This window comes from Sus scrofa, chromosome 5, assembly GCF_000003025.6.
Source record: "Sus scrofa isolate TJ Tabasco breed Duroc chromosome 5, Sscrofa11.1, whole genome shotgun sequence".
Lineage (NCBI taxonomy): Eukaryota > Metazoa > Chordata > Mammalia > Artiodactyla > Suidae > Sus > Sus scrofa.
In genome coordinates this window covers 51809693-51831793 of record NC_010447.5, presented here as the reverse complement: position 1 = coordinate 51831793, position 22101 = coordinate 51809693, and the positions used below count along the sequence as shown (strand labels likewise).

The following is a 22101-nucleotide window of genomic DNA, read 5'->3' as shown; positions in this document are numbered from 1 at the left end:
CTGTAACAGACAGGACAGTCTGGTGAGCGATGTTGATAATGGGGGGAAGCTATGTGCGTAGGGGACAAGCGGTTCATGGGAAATCTCTGTATGTTTCTCTTGAGTCCTTAAAAAAAAAAAAAAAAAAAAACAGGACAACAACAAAATCGTAAACACATTGTGACAAAGAATTGTGCTGTTTGGTGGAAGGGGTGGAAACGATGGAATGCAGATGACAGAATTTAGGAAGATTCATGATGTGGGGGAAGAGTTAGAAAAGCTAAGATCGGAGTTCCCAATGTGGCTCATCAGAAACAAATCTGACTAGCATCCATGCGGACGCAGGTTTGATCCCTGGCCTCGCTTACTGGGTCAAGGATCTGGCACTGCCCTGTGGTGTAGGTCACAGACGTGGCTCAGATCCAGTGTTGCTATGGCTGTGGTGTAGGCTGGCAGCTAAAGCTCCAATTCGACTCCTAGCCTGAAACCACCATATGCAGAGTACGGCCCTAAAAAGACGAAAGAAAGGAAGGAAGGAAGGAAGACAGACTAAAATCTTTCAGGAACCATTCAAGAAAGAATTTGAGAGACAGAAGCACACTATGATAGTTAACTTTATTTGTTCAAGGACTTGCTTGAAAGCATTAAACTAAGCATGGGCTTTGACTCTGGGAGCCCACATTCACATATTTAAGGAAGATAAAAGCAAACTGTGCTCCACATACATGGATGAAAACTAAAGGCTTGTGGGAAATCACACTGTAGTTTGTAGGTTACTACAACCTAGAAGCCGGGAGTCACAGGTCCTTCAGATCCTTCTGGATGCCCCACAGAGTGTCAGCACTGTTCTTGAGCTGGGCAACCTCATCATCCTTCAGCTTCTGGTTGATAACACTGGTTAGTCCTCGAGCATTCAGGACACATGGGAGGCTCAGGAAGACCTCATTCTCAATGCCATACATGCCCTGCCAGAGCAAGAAAAACATCAAGGTTAAGAAATGAAACCAGATGGAGTTCTCTGGTGGCCTAGTGGTTAAGAATCTGGCATTGTCACTGCTGTGGCTTGGGTTCAATCCCTGGCCTGGGAAAGTACACGTGTTGAGGGTGTGGCAAAAACAACAATAACAACGAAGAAGAGGACTTTTGATGACAAACCACCACAAAATGGAGTTCCTGTTGTGGCTCAGGGCAAATGAATCCAACTAATACCCACGAGGATACAAGTTTGATCCCTGGCCTTGCTCAGTGGGTTGAGGATCTGGCGTTGCCGTGATGAAGGTTGCAGATGAAGCCTGGCTGTGGCTGGCAGCTGTAGCTGCAATACGATCCCTAGCCTGGGAACTTCCATATGCAGTGAGTCCGGCCCTAAAACAAACAAACAAAACCAACAGGAAATGAAACAACAGATCAAGATAATCACAGGTCCTGGGTTTGAACAAAAAGAACTGCAGGAAATTTGTTAAGTATAAACTCACTCCTTAGTTTTTAATCACTTACATAAGGCCTATATATCCCTAATATTTGTGTTTCAAATTGGATTTTATACATGGAATATACAAATATATGCCACGATAAAACTAGAAATTCAAGGAGTTCCCGCTGTGGAGCAACAGGATTGGCAGCATCTTGGGAGTGCTGCGACATAGGTTCGATCCCCGGCCAGGTGCAGTGGGCTAAAGATCCAGCATTGCCGCAGCTGCGCTCAGACCTGATCCCTGGCCTGGGAACTCCATATGCCAAGGGGTGGCCAAAAAAGAAAACAAAAACAAAACAAAACTAGAAACTTAAGCAATAATTGCTTTTTTTTTTATTGAGAAAGAATGGATATGTGTACATGTACAGCTAAATCACTTTGTTGCATAGAAGAATCACAACATTGCAAATCAACTACTCTTCAATAAAGCTTTAAAAAAAGAAAAAAAAAGTAAGTTCTTTTACTCACTGACACCGTATTGAACTTATTGACACCTCTATTTTGATTCACTTTAATAGATTTTGATATATACATCTTTGAATTAAATCACATTCCAATGTGGTTCTTATTAAGCTTCTTTTCATGGAATTTTAAGTTTTTAAAAATCCTTTAGTTAAGGGGCAAATTTTAGGCAGTAGTTGACCTACAAGGTACAGGATACCAGGTGGAGGCCACTCTAAGGCAAGATTCTTACAACGCCTAAGAGTTGCTGAAAAAAATAGTACTACTTTCAAAACAACTTACCCATGTGTATTAATTTCTCACAGGGGCAATTTAACTACATAATTAACTGATTATTTAAGTATATTAATCAAGTTACTTGTAGGAAATGAAGGAATTATCTTAGACAGCGCTTTAATACAATTTTAGCTTTATTTAAAAATAATCTCTACTGTACCACAGCTTCTGAATTAAACTGAATTTGCTAAGGTATCAAGTGCTATATCAAAGCCATTTATAGTTTAATATACTAGCTTAATGAAACTATTAAACCTATTCAAATGATCAGCTGAGAATGATGCTAAATAAAATAAGAGTTAATATTTAATTGGCCACATCAAAGAAGGAACAAACTGTAAACAGGTATGTGATGTCTCAGCCTCTGCAGATTTTTTGCTCTTGGTGTTTGAAACTCCTGTTGCAAAGGAGAAAACTGCCCATAAAACCCTGATGAAAAAATAACTGTGGACCGAGACATTATCTTGTTCTTAAAATGACTCTACTGGAAATCATATAATATTTTAGAACAGTTTACCTGCACCATTGTTGACACTGGGTGAATCCTGGATAGGTTTTTCAACATGGATTCAATAAGATCAGCCACGCTTAAGCCAATTGCCCAGTTGGTGTAGCCTTTCAGCTTGATGACTTCGTAGGCACTAAGGGAGAAAAAAAAAAAAAAAAAAAAAATCATAAAAGAGATCATTGAAACCAGACTCTTTGGGTTTGACTCCAGCTCCATCTCTTTACTGTGTAATCGTGAGTAAATTATTTCACTTATCTGTCTGTGTCCACTTCTGTAAAATAAGAACAATGGCATCCACTTCATAAATTTGTGAAATGAGTTAATATCATGTAACATCGAAAATGTAAACACTACATGGTAGGTGCTAAGTAAATGCTTTGACACATTTAAAGAGTTTACTCTTTGACACATTTTAAGAGTTTACTGTACAAATGACTACCTATAAAGTCGCAGTGGGAAAATGTACATTTTCCAACCCATCTTCTTATTCCTAAACATAAATATTTCCAAAGATATTCATGAAATCAGGAGATAATGACCTTTACATTCAAAGAACAAAACAATCCTTGATTTTCAGGTCCCTTTGTGGTCACTAACCATTGTCCCCATAAAATACCACGGCCAACTAACTTAAGAGTAAAGTGATGGCAATACTCTGCCTGGCAACTTTCTGAGCACAAATTGTACACTTTGGAACCCACAAAGGCACTTGGACTTGAGAAGTAGGTAGCAGGAGTATTATTTAACGCAGTCTATCACTGACTGAAAGACCTTGAGCAAGTCACATTACCTGGGTGAGCCCTGGTTTTCTCATTTGTAGCATAAAGGGTTTATGCTAATGAAATTCTTCCACTTCCTTCTCTTTCAACTTTTTTTTTTTTAAATGGCTGCACCCTTGGCATAGGAAAGTTCCCAGGTCAGGGATGGGGTCTGAGCTGTGGCTGTGACCTGCACCACAGCTGCAGCAATGCCAGATCCTTTAACCCAACGCACCAGAGTGGGAACTCCCCTTTCAACTTTCTAAAGATATACAGGTCAAATTCCTGAAAAACAAGTCATTAAAATGGAACTAAACTAAATGATTCCATATTTGAGACATCAGTTAGTCTGTTACAATGCTCTGAAAATAAAAGCTAACAATCTGAAGCTAAGCACATTCTTTACACTAGTCCAAAATGACACCATATTTCATGATACGAAGGCCATACAAAGAGAGGATGGTTAGTAACAAAAGATAGTGGGACTTGCACAGCAAGTCTGACCAGTACAAAGTTAGCCTTTTCTGTTTCAGAAGCTGCCTCTTAACTATATTAAGGTTTATCTGAGCAGGCAGCCATGCAAAGTATTCACAATTTTGTCTAACTAACAATGCAATTAATTATCTTAAATCGAGCCCCCTCCCACTTACCTTTCAACCACCATCTTATGCACTTCTTTCCAATTTTCACTATCATTGTCCGTTCCCATCTCTGGATTCAGTTCCTGGAGAGACACACCTGCCACATTCACCCCACTCCACACAGCCACTATGGGGGGGGGGGAGAGAAAGATACAACATTTTACCTATGCCTGACATTATTTTTAAAAATTCATTTCTTCTCAATTCAGATTTATTTCACCACGTTACCCACTTTAACTGCTCCAATGACAGCTGTGTACAATACACCCCCCAAAGGCTGACACTTGCCCTCAAATAACCACACGCATCTAACCTTGTAACTTTCAACCGTTTTGGTGCTGTCATACTCCCAGACAAGATGGAGTTCTTGCCTTTCTCTAGGTTTGTGAAGTCATAAGGGATTCTAATTTGGGACTATCCTAAACACTGGGTTTGAGGAATTCTTCAACTTTTCCCCTGCTTATTCTTCAAATATAAGCCGTGTTGTTTTTTTTTTTTTTTTTTTTTTTTCCTTAAAGGGAAGTGAAAAAGTTATTCTTGGAGAAAGCCTAGAGTCTATCTCTTCCTATGTCCTAAGTTTAGTCCCATTTCTCGAGAAAATGAATTTCTCATGAATGAATTTCTCTGGTCTTAAGAGGATCAATTATTTCCTTCCAAGAATGTCCCCCAAAGTTAGAATTTACTTGGAGAAAAAGCTAAGTCAAGGACACTAAAGCAATGGGATATTCTCTCCCAGAGGGATGGAGAAGGTTTAATAAGCCATAAACAAAGGTCTTCTTAATGTAGGGGAAAAACAAATATCAGAAAGGACTACAAAAAAATAGGCCTTTGAACCAGACCTTGAAAAGTAAGTGTTCCTCAGGGATCTTTGACAGAGAACACTGTAGTTTCAGGAAATCTGAGCAGAGGCAAGGGGGTAAAGCCTAGAACCAGCTATGAAGGGCAAAGCTGCTTCCCAACTTTCATGAATTCAGGCTAATTGCTGAGAAAACTAGGGCATTTTCATGGTCTTTTATGAAGACTATGAGATCTACATAATGAGGCCTAACTGAGCATAGTTTGTTTCATTTTATGTACACAATATAGAAAGAGGGGGAAAAATGACACAGTCATGAGTGAATAAAACACTGGCTAGGACTCAGAAGACAGGAGTCCAGCTGCAGTTATGCCACTAACCAGCTACAGAATCTTCAATGAGCCATCAGGTCTGCTTTGCCTCAACTGTTTCTCCATTAAAATGCAAACCCTGAACTAGAGGACATGTGACAGCTCTTCCACTTTTGTGGTTCTAGTAACTGCGTAACTGATAACCAGCACTTATTGGGCTTTTACTGTACACCAGACATTGTACCAAATAATAAAATTCAGACAAATCCTGGATGAGAAATTCTTGAATAAAGTGGTACAATGTGTCAGAAAAAAAAAAGTCAGCATCATTATATAAGAAAGCACAAATTGCAATAATTTTAAGATCAAATTCTTACAGTACCAAAGTAAACTCTACTCAAAGCTTTTGCCACCCAATTCCTTCCTCCTTCAGGAAATATGAATACAATAGCTCTGTCCACTGAAAGGGCCTGCAAAGACATACCAGGAACATGAGCATAGCTATGCCCAGGTCTTAGTTTCTAAATATGATGCCCGTAGAAGGAGATAGGACCCTCTGGAGAAATAGACGATTCTAGTACTGAGAAAAGGAGAGTATGATATGAACCTTGTACACGCTGCTGTCCTAAGGAAGGGGTCAAAAAATGATGAGACATGTCAACAAGACAAAAAAGCCAGCTTAAGGGCCTGTTACTTGCCAAATTCTAGACAATTTGCACATTACGACATTTGTGGAATAAAACAAAAATCTGAGACTATGTTGACATAAATAAGAAAGAAATGAAAAATCAGAGTTCCTGCTGTGGTGCAGCAGAAATGAATCCATGAGGATGTGAGTTCAATCCCTGGCCTCGCTCAGAGGGTCAGGGATCCAGCTTTGCCATGAACTGTGGTGTAGGTTCCAGATGTGGCTTGGATCTGACATTACTATGGCTGCAGCTCTGATTCGACCCCTAGCCTGGGAATTTCCATATGCTGCGGATATGGCCATAAAAAGCAAAAAAAGAAAAAGCTCCTCCTTCAGTTGAATACGAATAATATCAGAAGAAATGATGGAATCAGAATATCATGTTTGGGATGTTCCCTTATAACACAGTGGTTAAGGATTCAGGGTTGTCACTGCTGTGTGTGGCACAGGTTTGATCCTCGGGCCCGGATGTCCACAGGCTGTGGGCATGGTAGGAAAAAAGTAAATGTTTGACAACTATCATAGTAATAATTTATTTAACTAAAAATCATTACTGAATGGTCAACTTAGCAGGCAAAAAATTGATGAGGAATCAGATGTTCACCCAGTTAGTATCAAAGTATCCTCCCCAAATTCCTTATTTGTAACGTAAAGCACATTAAAATTATAAAAATAAAATGGAGAAACAAAAACTCAGAACGGCAAGAGTAATACCATAAGTGCACAGGAAATCGTGTGTGTGTGTGTGTGTGTGTGTGTGTGTGTGTGTGTGTGTGTGTGTGTGTGTGTGGTGTTTGGTTTACCGCTTGAGTCGCCATGTTCTCCCAAAATCCACCCGTGGCAGCTGCTGGGATGAACACCAAGCTTTTCAGCCATAAGATAGCGAAACCTTGCAGAATCCAGGTTACATCCACTTCCAATCACACGGTGCTTGGGTAATCCACTTAGCTTCCAGGTAACATATGTGAGAATATCCACTAAAAATTTAAAAAATAACAAACATTAAGTACATTAAAAATGATTTCAGGAGTTCCCGTCGTGGCACAGTGGAAACGAATCCGAATAGGAACCATGAGGTTGTGGGTTCAATCCTTGGCCTCGATCAGTGGGTTAAGAATCCGGCGTTGCCATGAGCTGTGGTATAGGTCGCAGACGTAGCTCAGATCTGGTGTTGCTGTGGCTCTGGCGTTGGCCAGCAGCTACAGCTCTGATTTGCCCCCTAGCCTGGGAACCTCCATATGTCGCAGATGTAGCCCTGAAAAAAAAGACAAAAAACAAAACAAAACTGATTTCAACTGCTAAGTCCATTGGTGGGTGCCCTGCTTTCCTCCTCTTCCACGGCCCCATTCCCCAAATGAGATATGATCAGAAAAATGTAAATACTTGACTTTCATAGTGAAGATGTCCATGGGTTAGAAAGATAAGAAAACATATCTAAGCTTTAGAGTAAAAACGATCATAAAAACATAAAAAATGCAACATTGTGGGGTTTTATTTACATCATTACTTGAGGCAAGAATACCGTAGGTTCTTGCGGATTAATTTACTTTATGCGAAAAGAAAAAAGTTGAATTAGATCATCCCTTAACGTTTCTTCCAGTTCTAACATTCCATGGTTGTAATGACTGTCATCATAAACCAAAAACTACTGGTTAAATTACAAACACACGCTACTATAAATTTTCCTGGGAATAAGACCCTAGCATTTTCTAGTCTTTAATGATAGGAATTCTATGACAGAGCCTTTGCTCTGGTGCAGCACAACCCGGAGACAGCACAGGGGTAAAACCTGTTGGTCTAGAGAACAGCATTAGCACTTACGGGCTCTGCTGTAAAAAGCAGGAAAATGTGCACACAAGGAAGGTAAGTCTCACCCCCCCACCCCCCCCACCCCCAGCAGACAGACACCAGCTAAGATATTTTAAGGTCGTTTTGGCCCGGATGTTGTAAACTCTTCCTTGGTAACTTTGACTCAGTGGGAGTGACTCCCTGGTGAGTTAAGACTTTGAAGCTATACCTGGAAAGTTGTATAAACAGTTCATAACATTTGCCTTAAACACAGGATGTGACGGCTTCATCTGTGCCTGCTGTTTGTCATTCATGTTCAACCTATCTGCCCCTCTACATTTATGAGAAATTTTAGATGCAAGACTAAACTATTAAGGAAACGCCAACCCAGGGTTGCAGAGAATATTAAAATCATCTCTGGTCTTGCTGGCTTGCATCTCTCAATATCTCAAATTTTAAGAATTCTCCTGGCTCTTATTTATCACTTTTCTCTATGGGGTGTATCAGAGATCATAGGTTTTACCATTTCATTAATATATCTACTCTGCTCACCAGTAAATAGTAAACTTGGTGGCAAATTGTAAGGCAAAATAAGTGTGAAATAGAGAGTGAATTTTGACTGTTTAGGCTAAAAAAATGCAATTCTTTCTAGCCAGAAGTTTTAAGTTACAACATTTGGTGTTTAACATGTATTTGTCCATAAATACAGTCTATTTCTATCTGTAAGCCTAGACTAATGGTTTTCTTAAACTCTTCAAATTTAATCAAATCCATTTCAAAGAAATTTAGAAATAAGGAGACTAGAATGCATTTCCTCTAAAACAGAAGGTCAAATACGCTAAAATATTCCAAATGGAGACCTCGTTCAAATGTTTCATTATGCATCCCAGGAGAGGCTTGACAGCAAATTTTAAGAGTTTTTAGACTCTGCAACAAACCCAGATAAAACAAGCAGATGACACTGCTTGATATAAAACGCTTCTCCCATTTTTAAGCATTTGGCTTAAAATGCTGGGATGGAGCCACTGGTGTTGCAAACATTCTTTTGTGGCCAATAACCGAAGACATGTGAATCGCTTCTGCCAGTGAACACTTTTTTTTTAAGTTCAGAGAAAAAAAGAAAAAACAAATATTCAAAATATTGAATTTAACAGAACTTAAGGCATTATAATACCTGGGTTCGAAACCACAATTATGATGCAGTCAGGACTGTACTTGACAATCTGAGGGATGATGAACTTGAAGACATTGACGTTCCTCTGCACCAGATTGAGACGACTCTCTCCCTCCTGCTGGCGAACGCCTGCCGTCACCACCACAATCTTGGAATTGGCGGTCACAGAGTAATCTTAAAGGACAGGGGAAAAGGTAAGGCACTTGACATACAACTTATCACCAAAACACGCCATAGGATGTGCTCTAGAAAGCCAAACATACGTAAATGTCCTGAACTTCTGTGAGAATTATGTGTTCTATATAAGGTGCTGCATTGCAACACCAGTGTTCTGTGGCGTTTTCCTCCTTGAGCCATATGGACACATGCCAACAACAACACTGGCTGAGAAAGTGAACCCAGGAAATAAAGAAGGCCATAAATTGTTTCCAGCGAACAACCTCAAAATGCTATTGGCTTTAGAGAATACTGAACTGGCAGTAATAATACAAAGCATAATCAGCGAGTCCATGGGGAGTTCCCTTGTGGCTCTGTGGGTTAAGGATCATGGCTGTGGTGCTAGTTTGATACCCAGCTTGGGAACTTCTTGATGCCATGGGAGTGGCTGAAAAAAAAAAAAGTGTGAGTTCAAAAGGTCAACAGGCAGCCCTTCAACAAAAAAGCAATTTAGGGAGTTCCCGTCGTGGCGCAGTGGTTAACGAATCCGACTAGGAACCATGAGGTTGCGGGTTCGATCCCTGCCCTTGCTCAGTGGGTGAACGATCCAGCGTTGCCGCGAACTGTGGTGTAGGTCACAGACGCGGCTCGGATCCCGCGTTGCTGTGGCTCTGGCGTAGGCTGGCAGCTACAGCTCCGATTCGACTCCTAGCCTGGCAACCTCCATATGCCGCGGGAGTAGCCCAAAGAAATAGCAAAAAGACAAAAAAAAAAAAAAAGGCAATTTAAAGGTAACCGCAAAGAATGTACATATATGTGTATGACATATATCTGTACAGCAGAAATTGGCACATTTTCAATCAACTATACTTAAAAAAATTTAAAGGAAACTGCAGACTTGCAATGTAAATTCAATCCACGAAGGGGAAGAAAAGGCAGTGAAGTGTTTGTTCATTAATTCTAACACTTAATATATTAAAAAAGTTTCTTCACTTTTACCAGGGACCTTCTTTAGAGAATACTGCATTTTTCAAGTACGTACATCCTTTCCCAATTCATACAGACATTGCCTTGTGACCCGACCATTAGACTCAATAGCTATGGATGATTCATATAATTAAACCATGTTGCTAAGTGACTTTTGATAGCTAATCAGCTTCCTCTCCCGTAAGATAGAATAGGACCTACCTCTCATAGGGATTACTGTGAAGATGAGACATGTAAAAAGTTTCACACAGTACCCAGAATGCTACCAATCCAATTAGCAATAGCTATTATCAGTAGCAGAATTGTTAGAAATTATTTTGGAGTTCCCTATTTCTATATCTATAGGTACAGCCATGCTGTGGGGACAGTACCTGCCTAAAGATACCTAGAATATGAATTTATTTAGTTTCTTCAAGGCACGCAAATTGCCTTGTACCAATACGTCTTTGGATCTGAAACATCCCTGTTCTCAGATACATGTAAACAAGCATTATAATACAATTTCCCCCAAATGTTATCATGTCCATGGAAGCCACGTGGGGGGAGAGTTTATAGAGGTACCACTTGTGTCTGTCCTTGAGGATGAACTGGACCCAAAAGGAAGGAACTGCCAACACTAGATTCACTAGAATGGGAAAATCCATTTTCTATCAAGGAGGGAGGATATCCATTTATTTGACCACTTTGGGCATGAAATGAGACTACCTTTATCTGCCACAATTTTGGGTGTCTGAAGGAACAAGCTTCCGTGCTGCAGATCCATCATTTCTCCTTTGAGTTTATCTTCCAAAACATCCACCAGAGCAAGCTCATCCGTCAGAGACTGTAAACACAAAATCAGGTGTTAGGACACCTAAGCCACGCCTGCACAAGCTAGAGACAAGTACCAAACGTCTAAAGATCTAGAGAATTTTCACCATGGAGCTAGGTGTGCTCTTTCAACAATTTCATGACAAAACGTCTTGAATAACCAACTGTTAATATTTACACCAAATTTTCATATTTCACCTCCTAGCATTCCATTAATTGCTTAAAGAAGATGTAGGTATGAAACCAACTTGGTTCAACAGTGGCCTCAGAGTGTTGGGGATGACAGTGAAAAAAGACACACAAACCCACAAACAAGCTTGGGCAGTGTGTCCATCCCTGAAGGTCACCCCCAATTTAGAAGGGTTGTGAGAGGGCAGATTTGGCCGAAACCATCAAGAGGTTGAGTTCATTTTATAGCAGGATTTGAAGCCCTGGTTGAAGCTTGGAAGCCTCAGGTTGGCTCCGGCCAAGGTCCTGGTGGGGAATAACAGTCTTATGGACACCAGGCATCCAGTACTAGTAAATTCTCCATACATGATCAACCCAAACTTGCCCAGTCTCAGAGTTCTTGTTTTCTACTCTCATGTCATCCTGTGCCACATGACCCAAGTAAAACCAAATCAGTAATCATGTGCATTCTTCAGCATGGCTTCGATCTTCTAGGAAAAATGACGGTGTGTGTGTGTGAATCTACCTGCATGTTATTAACTTTTCAGCTTCTAAAGTTCTTTAAAAAGCACTTCTCCTCCCCCTCTGAAATATGACCAGAATCCTTGCCTTTATGGGTTCTAGGGTTGTTAGCAAAATAATTTAACATACCACACTTTAAAAAAATACTTCTAAGGATAGTGTGGTCGGTTCTGTAGGTGGTGGGTGGGTTGCAGGGAAAATAAGACTAAGTAACTGGGGTTCCAGAAGCATTCTGAAGACTAAGAATAATCTAAGAGCTGGGTTTCCTAGTGACCTAACAGTTTAAGGATCCAGTGTTGTCACTGCTGAGGACTTCATATGATGGGTGCAGAGAAGGCGGCACTGAGCAGCAGAGAGAAGCAAAGAGAGGGAGAATCCTTAGTCACGTTCAGCTTGCCAACAAAGCAGATCCCACTCCTCACAGGAGCCTAGGAATGAACACTGTCTCCTGTTTCCAGAATCCCAGTGGCAGCTGGCCTCAAGCTGTGAGCTATTGTAGGCTGGCCTGTGAGGGTTTCCCTGAGCCTCCCTGTGACTGAATGTGCTCTTAGTTGCAAGCAATTGATTCACTTGCAAACTTCTGAAACAACCCTTTTATGAGTTGGGGAGGACTTGGTAAATATTGTCTCATTTCCATATATGTCAAATACTGGTGTTTATCTTCACCCGTTTTCAACTACAACACCTTTGAACACTTTTAAAATGGTTTCATTCCTCTGACACCTCTAACAAGGTCACACCAAACCCTCATCTGTGTTTCTGAAGCCCTAAACTCATACTCAGTAGCTCGACAGTTCGGTCAAGGTTCCGAGCAGCAGGAACATCACTCTTATTTTGGGACCATCACGTGCGTGCCACTGAATCAATGGGGCTTAATTTGGGGCTTAAGTGCAAAAGGATGTCATAGGATCTTAGATCCTGTCTTTTGTTTCAGTGGGTAGAGAATTGGCTGAGAAGTGCATAGTCAGCTGGCAAGGAAGGAAGCGATCCAACACTCGGAGAAAATAATTGCAGCGCTGAATTTAGCTGCATCTGTGCAACTGAATATCCTCCCAGTTGGTGGCAAGCAAATGGATGTGTGACTAAGTACTGACACTTTGGCTTAAATAAATCTCTGTAGTCATACTGTATACTAGCCTCTGAATTTACCATATGTACATTCCACTTAAGTCGTAAATATATTTTAAAAGGTTTGATACATCAAGGTTTAGATTAATTGCAAAAGCAGTAACTTATTAGGGGTCCGAGTCAGAGAAGCCAAGAGCATCACTGTTGAAATCTTAGTTTAACCTACTGTAAAAAATATCTGAAATCCTGTGTGGACCAAATATATCCAAAATTATCTACCTCTTGACCTTCTTAGCTAATAAATTTCAGCCTTAATATTTTATGGCTGCCTCCCCTCCTCTCTTGACCTGCACATGTGGCATGTGGAAGTTCTTCGGCCAGGTATTGAACCTGCACCACAGCAGGGAAATGCTGGATCCTTAACCCACTGAGCCACCAGGGAACTCCTTGATGGCTGCATTTTTAATATTCAGGTGTTTAGTCTGCATGAAATTTATGGGAGGAAAAAGTAACTTTTCTCAAATAATTAGCTAAATAAATGGACAAGCACCATGTATTCAATGTCATCTTCTCCTCTGGAATGCCACTTTTTATTCAATACTCTTTGGGCCTGTTTCTGGGCTTTTAGTCTGTTCCATTAACCTGTCTATTCTTATACAAATACAAAATTTTAATTTAAGTCCCTCTTTTAAGCCAGGTCCTGCGCTGCAAAAACTACTTTGCGGTATGTCTGTAATTACACTGCTCCTTCTATGCGACATCTTTTGCTATGTCTATAGCACAAGGGTGTGGCCACGGCTGACTAAATCAAAAACAGACACTCAAACCAAAAATAGCTAGACAATGGCTAAGGATAGAATAACTGCAGGGAAGCTCTACGGGACCTTGACAATATGATGGGACCCTGGCAGCTAAAACACGGGGCTTGAGGGTGGTTGATGGGGGGCAGAAGCCATGAAAATGGAAAAGCTATGATCAACCGTTGACCAAATGGAAATGCATTTTTTTTAGTAATGGCAGGGATATTCATTTATTTAATACAAAATTATACTGAACGAGCCAGGCACTATTCTACTAATGAGGGCTGCAGTATTGACCAAATCTGGCAAAGTTCCTGCTCTCAGGGAAGGTACCAGGAAGGGAACAGGCACAAAGCACACAATTTAAGATGATTCTGATAATGGGAATGCTATAAGCAGCATAAGGCATATGAAGTTAAAGGTACTACTGGAAGGAAATTTACTTGGCATTGGATAGTCAGGGAAGCCTGCCGGCAAAGCCAATAACATGAAGGATGGAAAGGGGTCAACTCTGATGCTCTAGGGCAGACACCGGGGAGAGGGAAATCAATTATTAAAAGGGCTTAAGCAGCAAGCGAGCTTGGTATTTTGAAGGGCGGAAGGTAAGGGAAGAAGTCAGGGGCAGTATCACCACACAGCACAGGAAGGCTCTCCTGACACTCTGTGAATGGCGCCCCCTAGAGGTGTGCACCCCTTCTTGCTCTAACAGACAGGCAGGGAGAGATCCTTGACCCTCACCCAATTTTATGTTTGTGGCTAGAGCGCTGTGACACTATCAGAAAGTTTGAAGTAGGGGAGCTACTTTAATTTTTAAAGCTCACTATGGTAATGAGGATGGGGACAGTGGGCAAGAGAAGCAGAAAACACCTGAGTCTTTTTTTTTTTGGTCTTTTTACGGCCGCACCTGTGGCATATGAAGTTCCTAGGCTAGAGGTTGAATCAGAGCAAGCTGCTGGCCGACACCACAGCCACAGTAACTTGGGATCCTGAGCCACATCTGTGACCTACGCAGCAATTTCGGCAACGCTGGATCCTTAATCCACTGATGAGGCCAGGGATCGAACCTGCATCCTCATAGATATTAATGGGTTCTTAACCCCCTAAGCCACAACTCCCCTGAGTTTTTGTAACGGTGGGACACTGTACTCAGTAAAGAGTCCCAGCTATCTCCCAGGGCCGACCCAAGGTGTGGGCCTTCTTGACCTCCATCTCTGGTGGCTTGGCTCACTTTCTGAGCCAGGGCAGTGTGTGAACGACCTCTGAAAAGAACACCAGGAATAGACTCAAGAGGCCGGACCTGCCACCTACCAGCTATGATCTTAATCAAGGTGCTTTATCTTTCTGAGTTTTTTTGTTTGTTTTTCGTTTTCCAACAGTAATAATATATAGCTGACAATACTCCTTAGCGCTTTCGTGGAAGATTAAGGTAACTTGCAGGCACCTGACAAAGTCGCACTGTTGGTTCCCTTTCTTATTAAAGGAGTGGGGCTTACAGTCCTTATCAAACATTAATAACAATTTTGACTTTTAATCCTCCCCTTGAAAGTAAGATTTAAACATTTTTAATTAGTAAGATGGTCTTTGAAGAAGGCAGTCCTTCCTTCATGGCAGCCCAGCTGGAAGATTCCTACTGTGTTAGTAGCCTGGTCTGTTCTCAAGCACTTGAATTAGGCCAAAGTATTATATAACTGCTGAGAGAGTCTCAATTAAATTATTTACCAAAGAGGACTTTTAATTTACAGTTAAAGCGATCAGAGAGGTACTCCTTATAGAATCATGATAGCTCAGATGTAGCTTCCTTAAAAGTCCCAATTTTGAGATTAGCAGGAGGAATAAAAAATCTTTACCGAGCATTTTATTAATACATTTATATCTGGGTGGGGAGAGAGATAAATTAAGAGTTTGGGGTTAACATATATACACTACTACTATGTATGAAACATGTCAACAATAAAGACCTACTGTATAGCACAGGGAATTAAAGTATACTCAGTATCCTGTAAAAACTTGTAATGGAAAAGAATCTGGAAAGGGATATATATTTATGTGTGTTATATACATATATGTACACACGCATACATACACACATATGTATAACTAAATCACTTTGCTGTAAACCTGAAACACAACTCTAAATTAACTATACTTCAACTTAAAAAAAAATATTTATGTCTCTAATTGCCCGAATATGTGTATAGAATAAAAAGAAATTGCAGAGTCACTATGTTAAGAGTTCAGAATCCTGGGCTCAAAATGTAGCTGTGACTGTAATCAGGCCACTTAATCTATTCAAGTCTCAGCTACCTCATCTGGAAACAGGATGTGAACAATTTCCATTTCTTGAGGTTGTTTAAAATGAAGCACTTGAGTCAAAATACTTCAAACATGGTACCTACTCAATAAATAGGTTAAAAAAAAGGTAAGTTGGAATACTCATTTTAACTAGTACAGCATCAAACTGTGATTACTCACATTCCCAATAATTTGGGAAGCAGCTGTCCAAATCGAGAAAACTAGTCAATTAAACCAGCAGGTAAAAGTACAAAAGAAAACCTGCATCGGGAGTTCCCATTGTGGTACAATGGAAACGAATCCGACTAGGAACCATGAGGTTGTGGGTTCGATCCCTGGCCTTGCTCAGTGGGTTAAGGATCTGGTGTGGCTCTGGCGTAGGCCGGCAGCTGTAGCTCCGATTCAACCCCTATCCTGGGAACCTCCATATGCTGCAGATCAGCTCTAAAAAGCAAAAAAAAACAAAACAAAACAAAACAAAACAAAACAAAAAACACCTGCATTGGTGTGTACTACATATTTTAGTAGGATTTTTCTGTTTTTGGCTCTTTGTCTTTTTAGGGCCTCACCTGCAGCATATGGAGGTTCCCAGGCTAGGGATCTAATCGGAGCTGTAGCCCCCAGCCTATGCCACAGCCACAGCCACAGCAATGCGGGATCCAAGTGGTGTCTGCAACCTACACCACAACTCACCACAACGCAGGATCCTTAACACACTGAGCAAGGCCAGGGATGGAACCCGCAACTCATGGTTCCTAGTCGGATTCGCTAACCACTGAGCCATGACGGAAACTCCTATTTGGGTTTGTTTCCGCTATGCCGCGATGGGAATTCCTAGTTGATTTTTTTTGATGACTTTTTCCTAGTGAAGATTCATTCAGAATTTGTGCCTTTAGAATTTAAACTGTGTAAATAGAAATATCCTGGCTAGGAATTATTCAATGCAGTCTAGAGGAGCGGAAGGTGCTAGTAGCGTGGCATTAGTGTTAATCTCCTGATGTTGATAATTGCACTGATTATGTGAGAGTATGTCCTATTCTGAGGAAGTGTACTCTGACAGACAGAAGGAAAGGAAGGGCATGACTGCACTTATTCCCAAATGGGTCAGAAAAAAAAATATATATATATATATGTATATATGGAAAAAAATGTTAAGAATTGGTAAATCTGGGTGAAGTGATATAAAAGATTACTCTGTAAAAAACTGTTCTTGCTAATTTTCTGAAATTATTTCAAAATCAAATGACCGAGTGGAGGTTTGAGAATAGGATATTTGCATGACTTCAAAAGCAACTATGCAGATTATTATAGAGGGTAAAGAGACCTCTGCAGTGGAGAAATCTTGCAGTTACCACTTTAATCAGAGGACTCTTGGGCACCATCAGTAACAAGACAGACATTACACACCTCCTGATATGATGCTTCACGAAGAACCTGCCATTACCTGGTCATAACCCCACCCCTCAATCTAACCTGAACCCAATTACAAGGAAACATCAGACCAACATAAATTGAGGGACATTCTACAAAACTGATGGGAGTTTCTACAAACATATCAATGACACAAGACAAAGAAAGGCTAAGTTCCAGATTAAAGAAGAATAAAGAGATATGATGAGTATATAAAAATATGATCTTAGATGAGGGGTGAAAACAGCTATAAAAGGTATGACAGCTGGAGAACTTCTAATCTGGCTACTGTATACTAGATAGTAGTACTGCATCAGTGTTAAATTCCCTGAGTGCAGTAACGGTACTGTGTCAGAAAGGAAGAATGTCATTCTCCCAGGAGATACACACTAAAGTGTTTAAAGGTAAAGTATCATGATGTTTACAACTTATTTCATATTATTCAGGTGAAAAAAATCTTTTAAAGATACAATAAAATTCCCAAGCACCTAAGGAGCTAAGTACACACACTGAAATTGTCTATCAGGTATGGTGTTCTTGAAATGTACCTTTCCCAGAATGCTGATGGCACATGCCATACCGACTTGTCCAACACCCACTACAGTGATCTTATTGTTTGGGATTGTTGTCTCTTCTTCTGCAACTGGTGCAATCAGTTTTTCCTTAAGAGTTGCCATTGTGCGCTGAAAGAAAAGAATCAAAATATTATGCATGCATCCACAGAAGAAACCTGAATGGGAAACTGTAATGCAACTGTTCCAAGTCTGACCTAAAATACATTTTGAAAGAGCCGAATGATGTTCTAGAACACAGAATATATTTTTAAAAACCACCTGACCCATGTAACAAAAAATTTAACCAAGGCAAAATACCTCCAGGAAGCCTTACTATAACATGGGTTCTTCTCTTCAGTCTGTGATTCTCTAGCAATATTTAACAAAGTTGTGAAATTTTGCCTTATGACTATTCATTCACTGGCTAAAAAATATGAATACTTACATATAAATTAGCTGATTTGTTTTGATGCCCCCTATAAAGTATTTATGTGTAACTACTCAAGTTAGAGCCTGGTGTCAACACATACTTAAGCTTGGTTTAAAAGAATGGCCAGTTATGAATGTAATTTCTGCTACCAATGGTCAGTATCAATCTTAGACGATAGGGGCCAACTTGGTTCTTTTTTATTCTTCTAAGTCTCACTTAAAATTTGTCAGTGTACTGGATATACAATGTGCGCTTAAATAAATACAGTGATGGTAACAATGATGAAAAATGTTGTGTAAAACTGGCAAAAAATTTGACTCCTTTTAATGCACCTTGTAAGCTTATAAGCTTATTGGAAGGTGAGTAGATACATGTTTTTTTTTTTTTTCCAGGGAGTCACATTAGAAGAATATCAGCCTTTGAGTCAGTTTCTTTCCAGCCATTAAAGAGTAGTCCAAAAAAAAAAAAAAAAAAAAATTCCAGAGTTTGCAAAAATGTTAGAAAACATTTATGGAGTTAATACCAAATTGATCTGTATGACATTGGATATCAGATCATTGGATATCAGATAAATTTTCAGGAGAACTAAAATAAATGGTAAAATTTATTGTATCATCCTGCCTTCTTAGGGAGGGTATAAGATGATAAATAAGCCCTTTCGTTGGAAGTTATCACTTGTAATTATAACCCATTATAATGACTATTGTTTGCCTTGTGCTTTTAATGCTAGACTGTGCATGAGGAAGACAATGTCCCTGTTTCAAACTGTACTCCTGCTTCCCAGTCTTGTTTTGTTTCTCATCTGCAAAGGACTAAGTAACAAAACCTAGTTTAGTAACTGTATATATAAAGTAAGAGTTAGTAAGGCTCTGAGTTGGAATAAAGTACTTAAATTTGGAGACAACTAGTTAACTATTTCATTCTATTTTTTCCCCCAATTCTTAGGGACTAAACTAAGATGTTATTTTGCCTTTACAAACACATTTGCATTTTTCTTATGGATGCTGTTGAAAAAAAAAAAAATACAATGGTGTGCAACTGTCTCCACACAGATGACCTTACACATGTCCTACATTTTGAGTAGAATCAGAAGAATGCTGCGTCTCCCACTCGAACAGAAATACAAATGCAAAGTTTTTCTCCATTATATTATTTTCGCCAGATCCTTCAGGTATACAGAGGAGCCAGAAAAGCAGTGGAAAACGAAAAGCCAGAAAGACTGCTAGTAGAAATACAGATTATTTGTTCAAATAAGACCTTTTAAACTATCTAGGGGTTTCAGAAATGACAATTTAGAATTCTGAGCCAGTGCAGATTTTTTCCCATCTTTCTTGAGAAAAAGAGATTTAAAAAATTTTTTTCCTTTGTAGGGGTTATTTAATTGCAGTTAGGTAAAAACATCCCCACCCTCCTGCCCCTTCTGTGCTTATAAATCATTTGAAATGAACCCATGCCTTAAGATCAGGAACAGAGATCCACTTTGCCGACTGCCTCTCAACTCTAACCTTTTAAAGGCCCACCACGTTTTGCCCTCCAATTCATCCACTAAAATGTGCACGCTCTCCCCGCCCCCTCTCTTCAAGGCCCCAACCACAGACTGCAGTGCAGGCCGCCCAGGGGCCACCTCTTCCTCTTGGCGCCCGCAGCGCAGAGCGCAGGTCAAAAGGGGAAGCAGCAACCATGAATCTCCTAGGAGAAGGTATCTAGGGGAAGAAGTCTAGGCTTTCCTTACTCTGGACACCAAGAGCTGGCTAATAAACAAAGCACCTGAAGCATCAAGAAAAGAGGCCAGAGGAGTTCCCGTTCTGGCTCAGGGGTTAGCGAATCCGACTAGGAACCATGAGGTTGCAGGTTCCATCCCTGGCCCTGCTCAGTGCGTTAAGGATCCCGCGTTGCCGTGAGTTATGGTGTAGGTCGCAGACGCGACTGGGATCCTGCGTTGCTGTGGCTGTGGCGTAAGCCGGCGATTACAGTTCCGATTGGACCCCTAGCCTGGGAACCTCCATATGCCACGGATGCGGCCCTAGAAAAGACAAAAAAAAAAAAAAAAAAAAAAAAAGAAAGAAAAAGAAAAGAAAAGAGGCCAGAAATGAACCGGCCCAAAGCTCCGGGAGGGGATGCGGGTGCCGCAGTCGGATACAGCCTGGAGGGCAGGGTCAAACCCACAGATCACCCTTTACCCTCATTCCGGAAAAGCCGGGCACTTTTACATTCCCGAGGTAGTGGCCGCCTACGACCCGCCAGACCTCACGGGTCATCTGGTCCCTTCCCCCCAACCCCCAGCTCCTCCAGCACGTGTCGGGGCTCTAGCCAGCAGGCATCGGGGAGTGATGCGGCGCCATGAGCCCATCAAGGACACGTAGGAACCGGGATTTAGCTGCAAAAGCAACAAGTCTGTCCCCCGGGAGAGCTCAGGCTGGCGGCGAGCCCAGATGCACAGCGGACAAAGCCCGGGGCTTGGTTGCAGCGCCCCCGCACCGCTCCGCACTCCAGCCGGCTGCCCCCACCCGAATCCGGATGCTCAGGGAGAAAGGCCCGGGAGCGCAGATGCCCTTCCTGGTCCTTCCCTGTCCTTGCTATACAAGGATTCCCCTCCACATCCCACCTGGTTTGCCCGAGAGCCGGGATTCAGGATTCCGAGTGGAAACCTACCAGAGGAGTGAAAGTTCTTGAGACGGCTGTAAGGGTCGCCCGAAGGAGACAAAGTCGGCAGCGTGCGTCTGCTCTGGCGCAGGATCTGCAAGGAAGGAGGAGGAAGCGGGGCCCGCCCCTCATCAGCCTCCGAGCTTTCTCTATTGTGATTGGAAACCCGAGCACCGCCCACCCCTCCCCTCCGCTCGCTCAATCCGGTTCAAGGACGTGGGCTCAAGCGTGCCCAGCCCTCCCTCCGACCGGTTGAGGAGGTCACCTTCTGGCGGCTAAGGCGGCCTCGCTCTCAGCTAGCTTCTGGGCGGAGAGGCTTTTCCACACAGAGGCTGCCTTATTTCTAAAACCTGGCCATCTTAAACTCTTCTGGACGCTTCTCCTCTTGTTCGGATAAATTTAGTCAGAATAGAAGTACATTTCTGTTTTGCGTTCCAGGTCAATTTTAGAGGACCACTGTTCTGAGCAAAGATGCTGGTGGTGTGTTCCCCTGGAAGAGTGCTGCTGATTCTGGATTTTTTTTTTTTAATAAAACTTAATTTTCTTTTCTCATCATTTCGATATAAAGTTCATTCGGTGCAATAATGACTAGTGGGTTTTTCCCACCTTATTCAGTTCAGCAAAAATGCAACCGTTAACCTGCTAGTTGCCTGTGAAACTAGTGAGGCCGAGTGCCTGATTTCTGAAGTTCTCTACCAATCTGTATGATCTCCAGGGCAGATAATGGGGCCACCAGAAAGATGGAGTTTCTCTGTTGGTTTCTGAGTTACTCCAAAGCTGCATGTTGCCAATTTATCTGTGTTTCCAACATTCAGCCCAGTGCCTGGTACCTCAATGAATGAATGAATGAATGATGAATGATGAAGCAGTTGAAGGCATCCTATTGTGCCTTCAGTAGTGTGTGTTTAATAAAATGCTTTCAGGTATAGCAATCTCACAAACTCCCTGTATTTGAAAGGAATTTTTTTGCTAGTGTTTTTTTGTAGTTATTTATTTTTGTTAAATGGCCGTTAATCTTATGCTTTAATTTAATCTCAGTGCCAAGCATGGGAGGTTCAAAATGAATATATATAGCAGTGTGTTGTTGAGGTGTTCCCAGTCCAAGGAGACAGACAAGTAGGTACATTCCTTCAATTGTGATAAAAAGTGATAATAGATATTTGGCTAAAATATGATAAAAATTCAAAGAGCCCTAAGAAAGGGTGTGTCTAGAGGAATTGATAAACCTCAAACTCCAGGATTACAGAGTCCAGTTAGTGGGAACATTGATGACTCTAAAGGAAAGTCTAGTTACAAATTGAAACATGATCAGGGAGAAGAAGAATTTGATGGATAACCTCAAAAGTATTATTATGTTTATCCTGAATCCAAGTTTGAAGCAAGACCAGCAAGTCACTCTAGAAAGA

At 41.2% G+C, this 22101-nt stretch overlaps 1 protein-coding gene across 2 annotated transcripts; it reads right to left on the bottom strand.

The window, feature by feature from the left end:
* LDHB (lactate dehydrogenase B) lies at window positions 576-20862 on the bottom strand. 2 transcript variants are annotated; one of them, XM_013988347.2, is made up of 8 exons: window positions 20705-20862; window positions 17617-17751; window positions 10704-10821; window positions 8856-9029; window positions 6697-6870; window positions 4108-4225; window positions 2709-2832; window positions 576-944 (listed from the first exon to the last, which is right to left on the bottom strand). In XM_013988347.2, the coding sequence occupies exons 1-8, from the start codon at window positions 20825-20827 to the stop codon at window positions 777-779; spliced, it is 1134 nt and encodes a 377-aa protein (XP_013843801.1). In that variant the 5' UTR covers window positions 20828-20862; the 3' UTR covers window positions 576-776. The 2 variants fall into 2 exon arrangements, with proteins under 2 accessions (XP_013843801.1, XP_020947911.1); XM_021092252.1 differs by having other exon boundaries at window positions 20658-20794.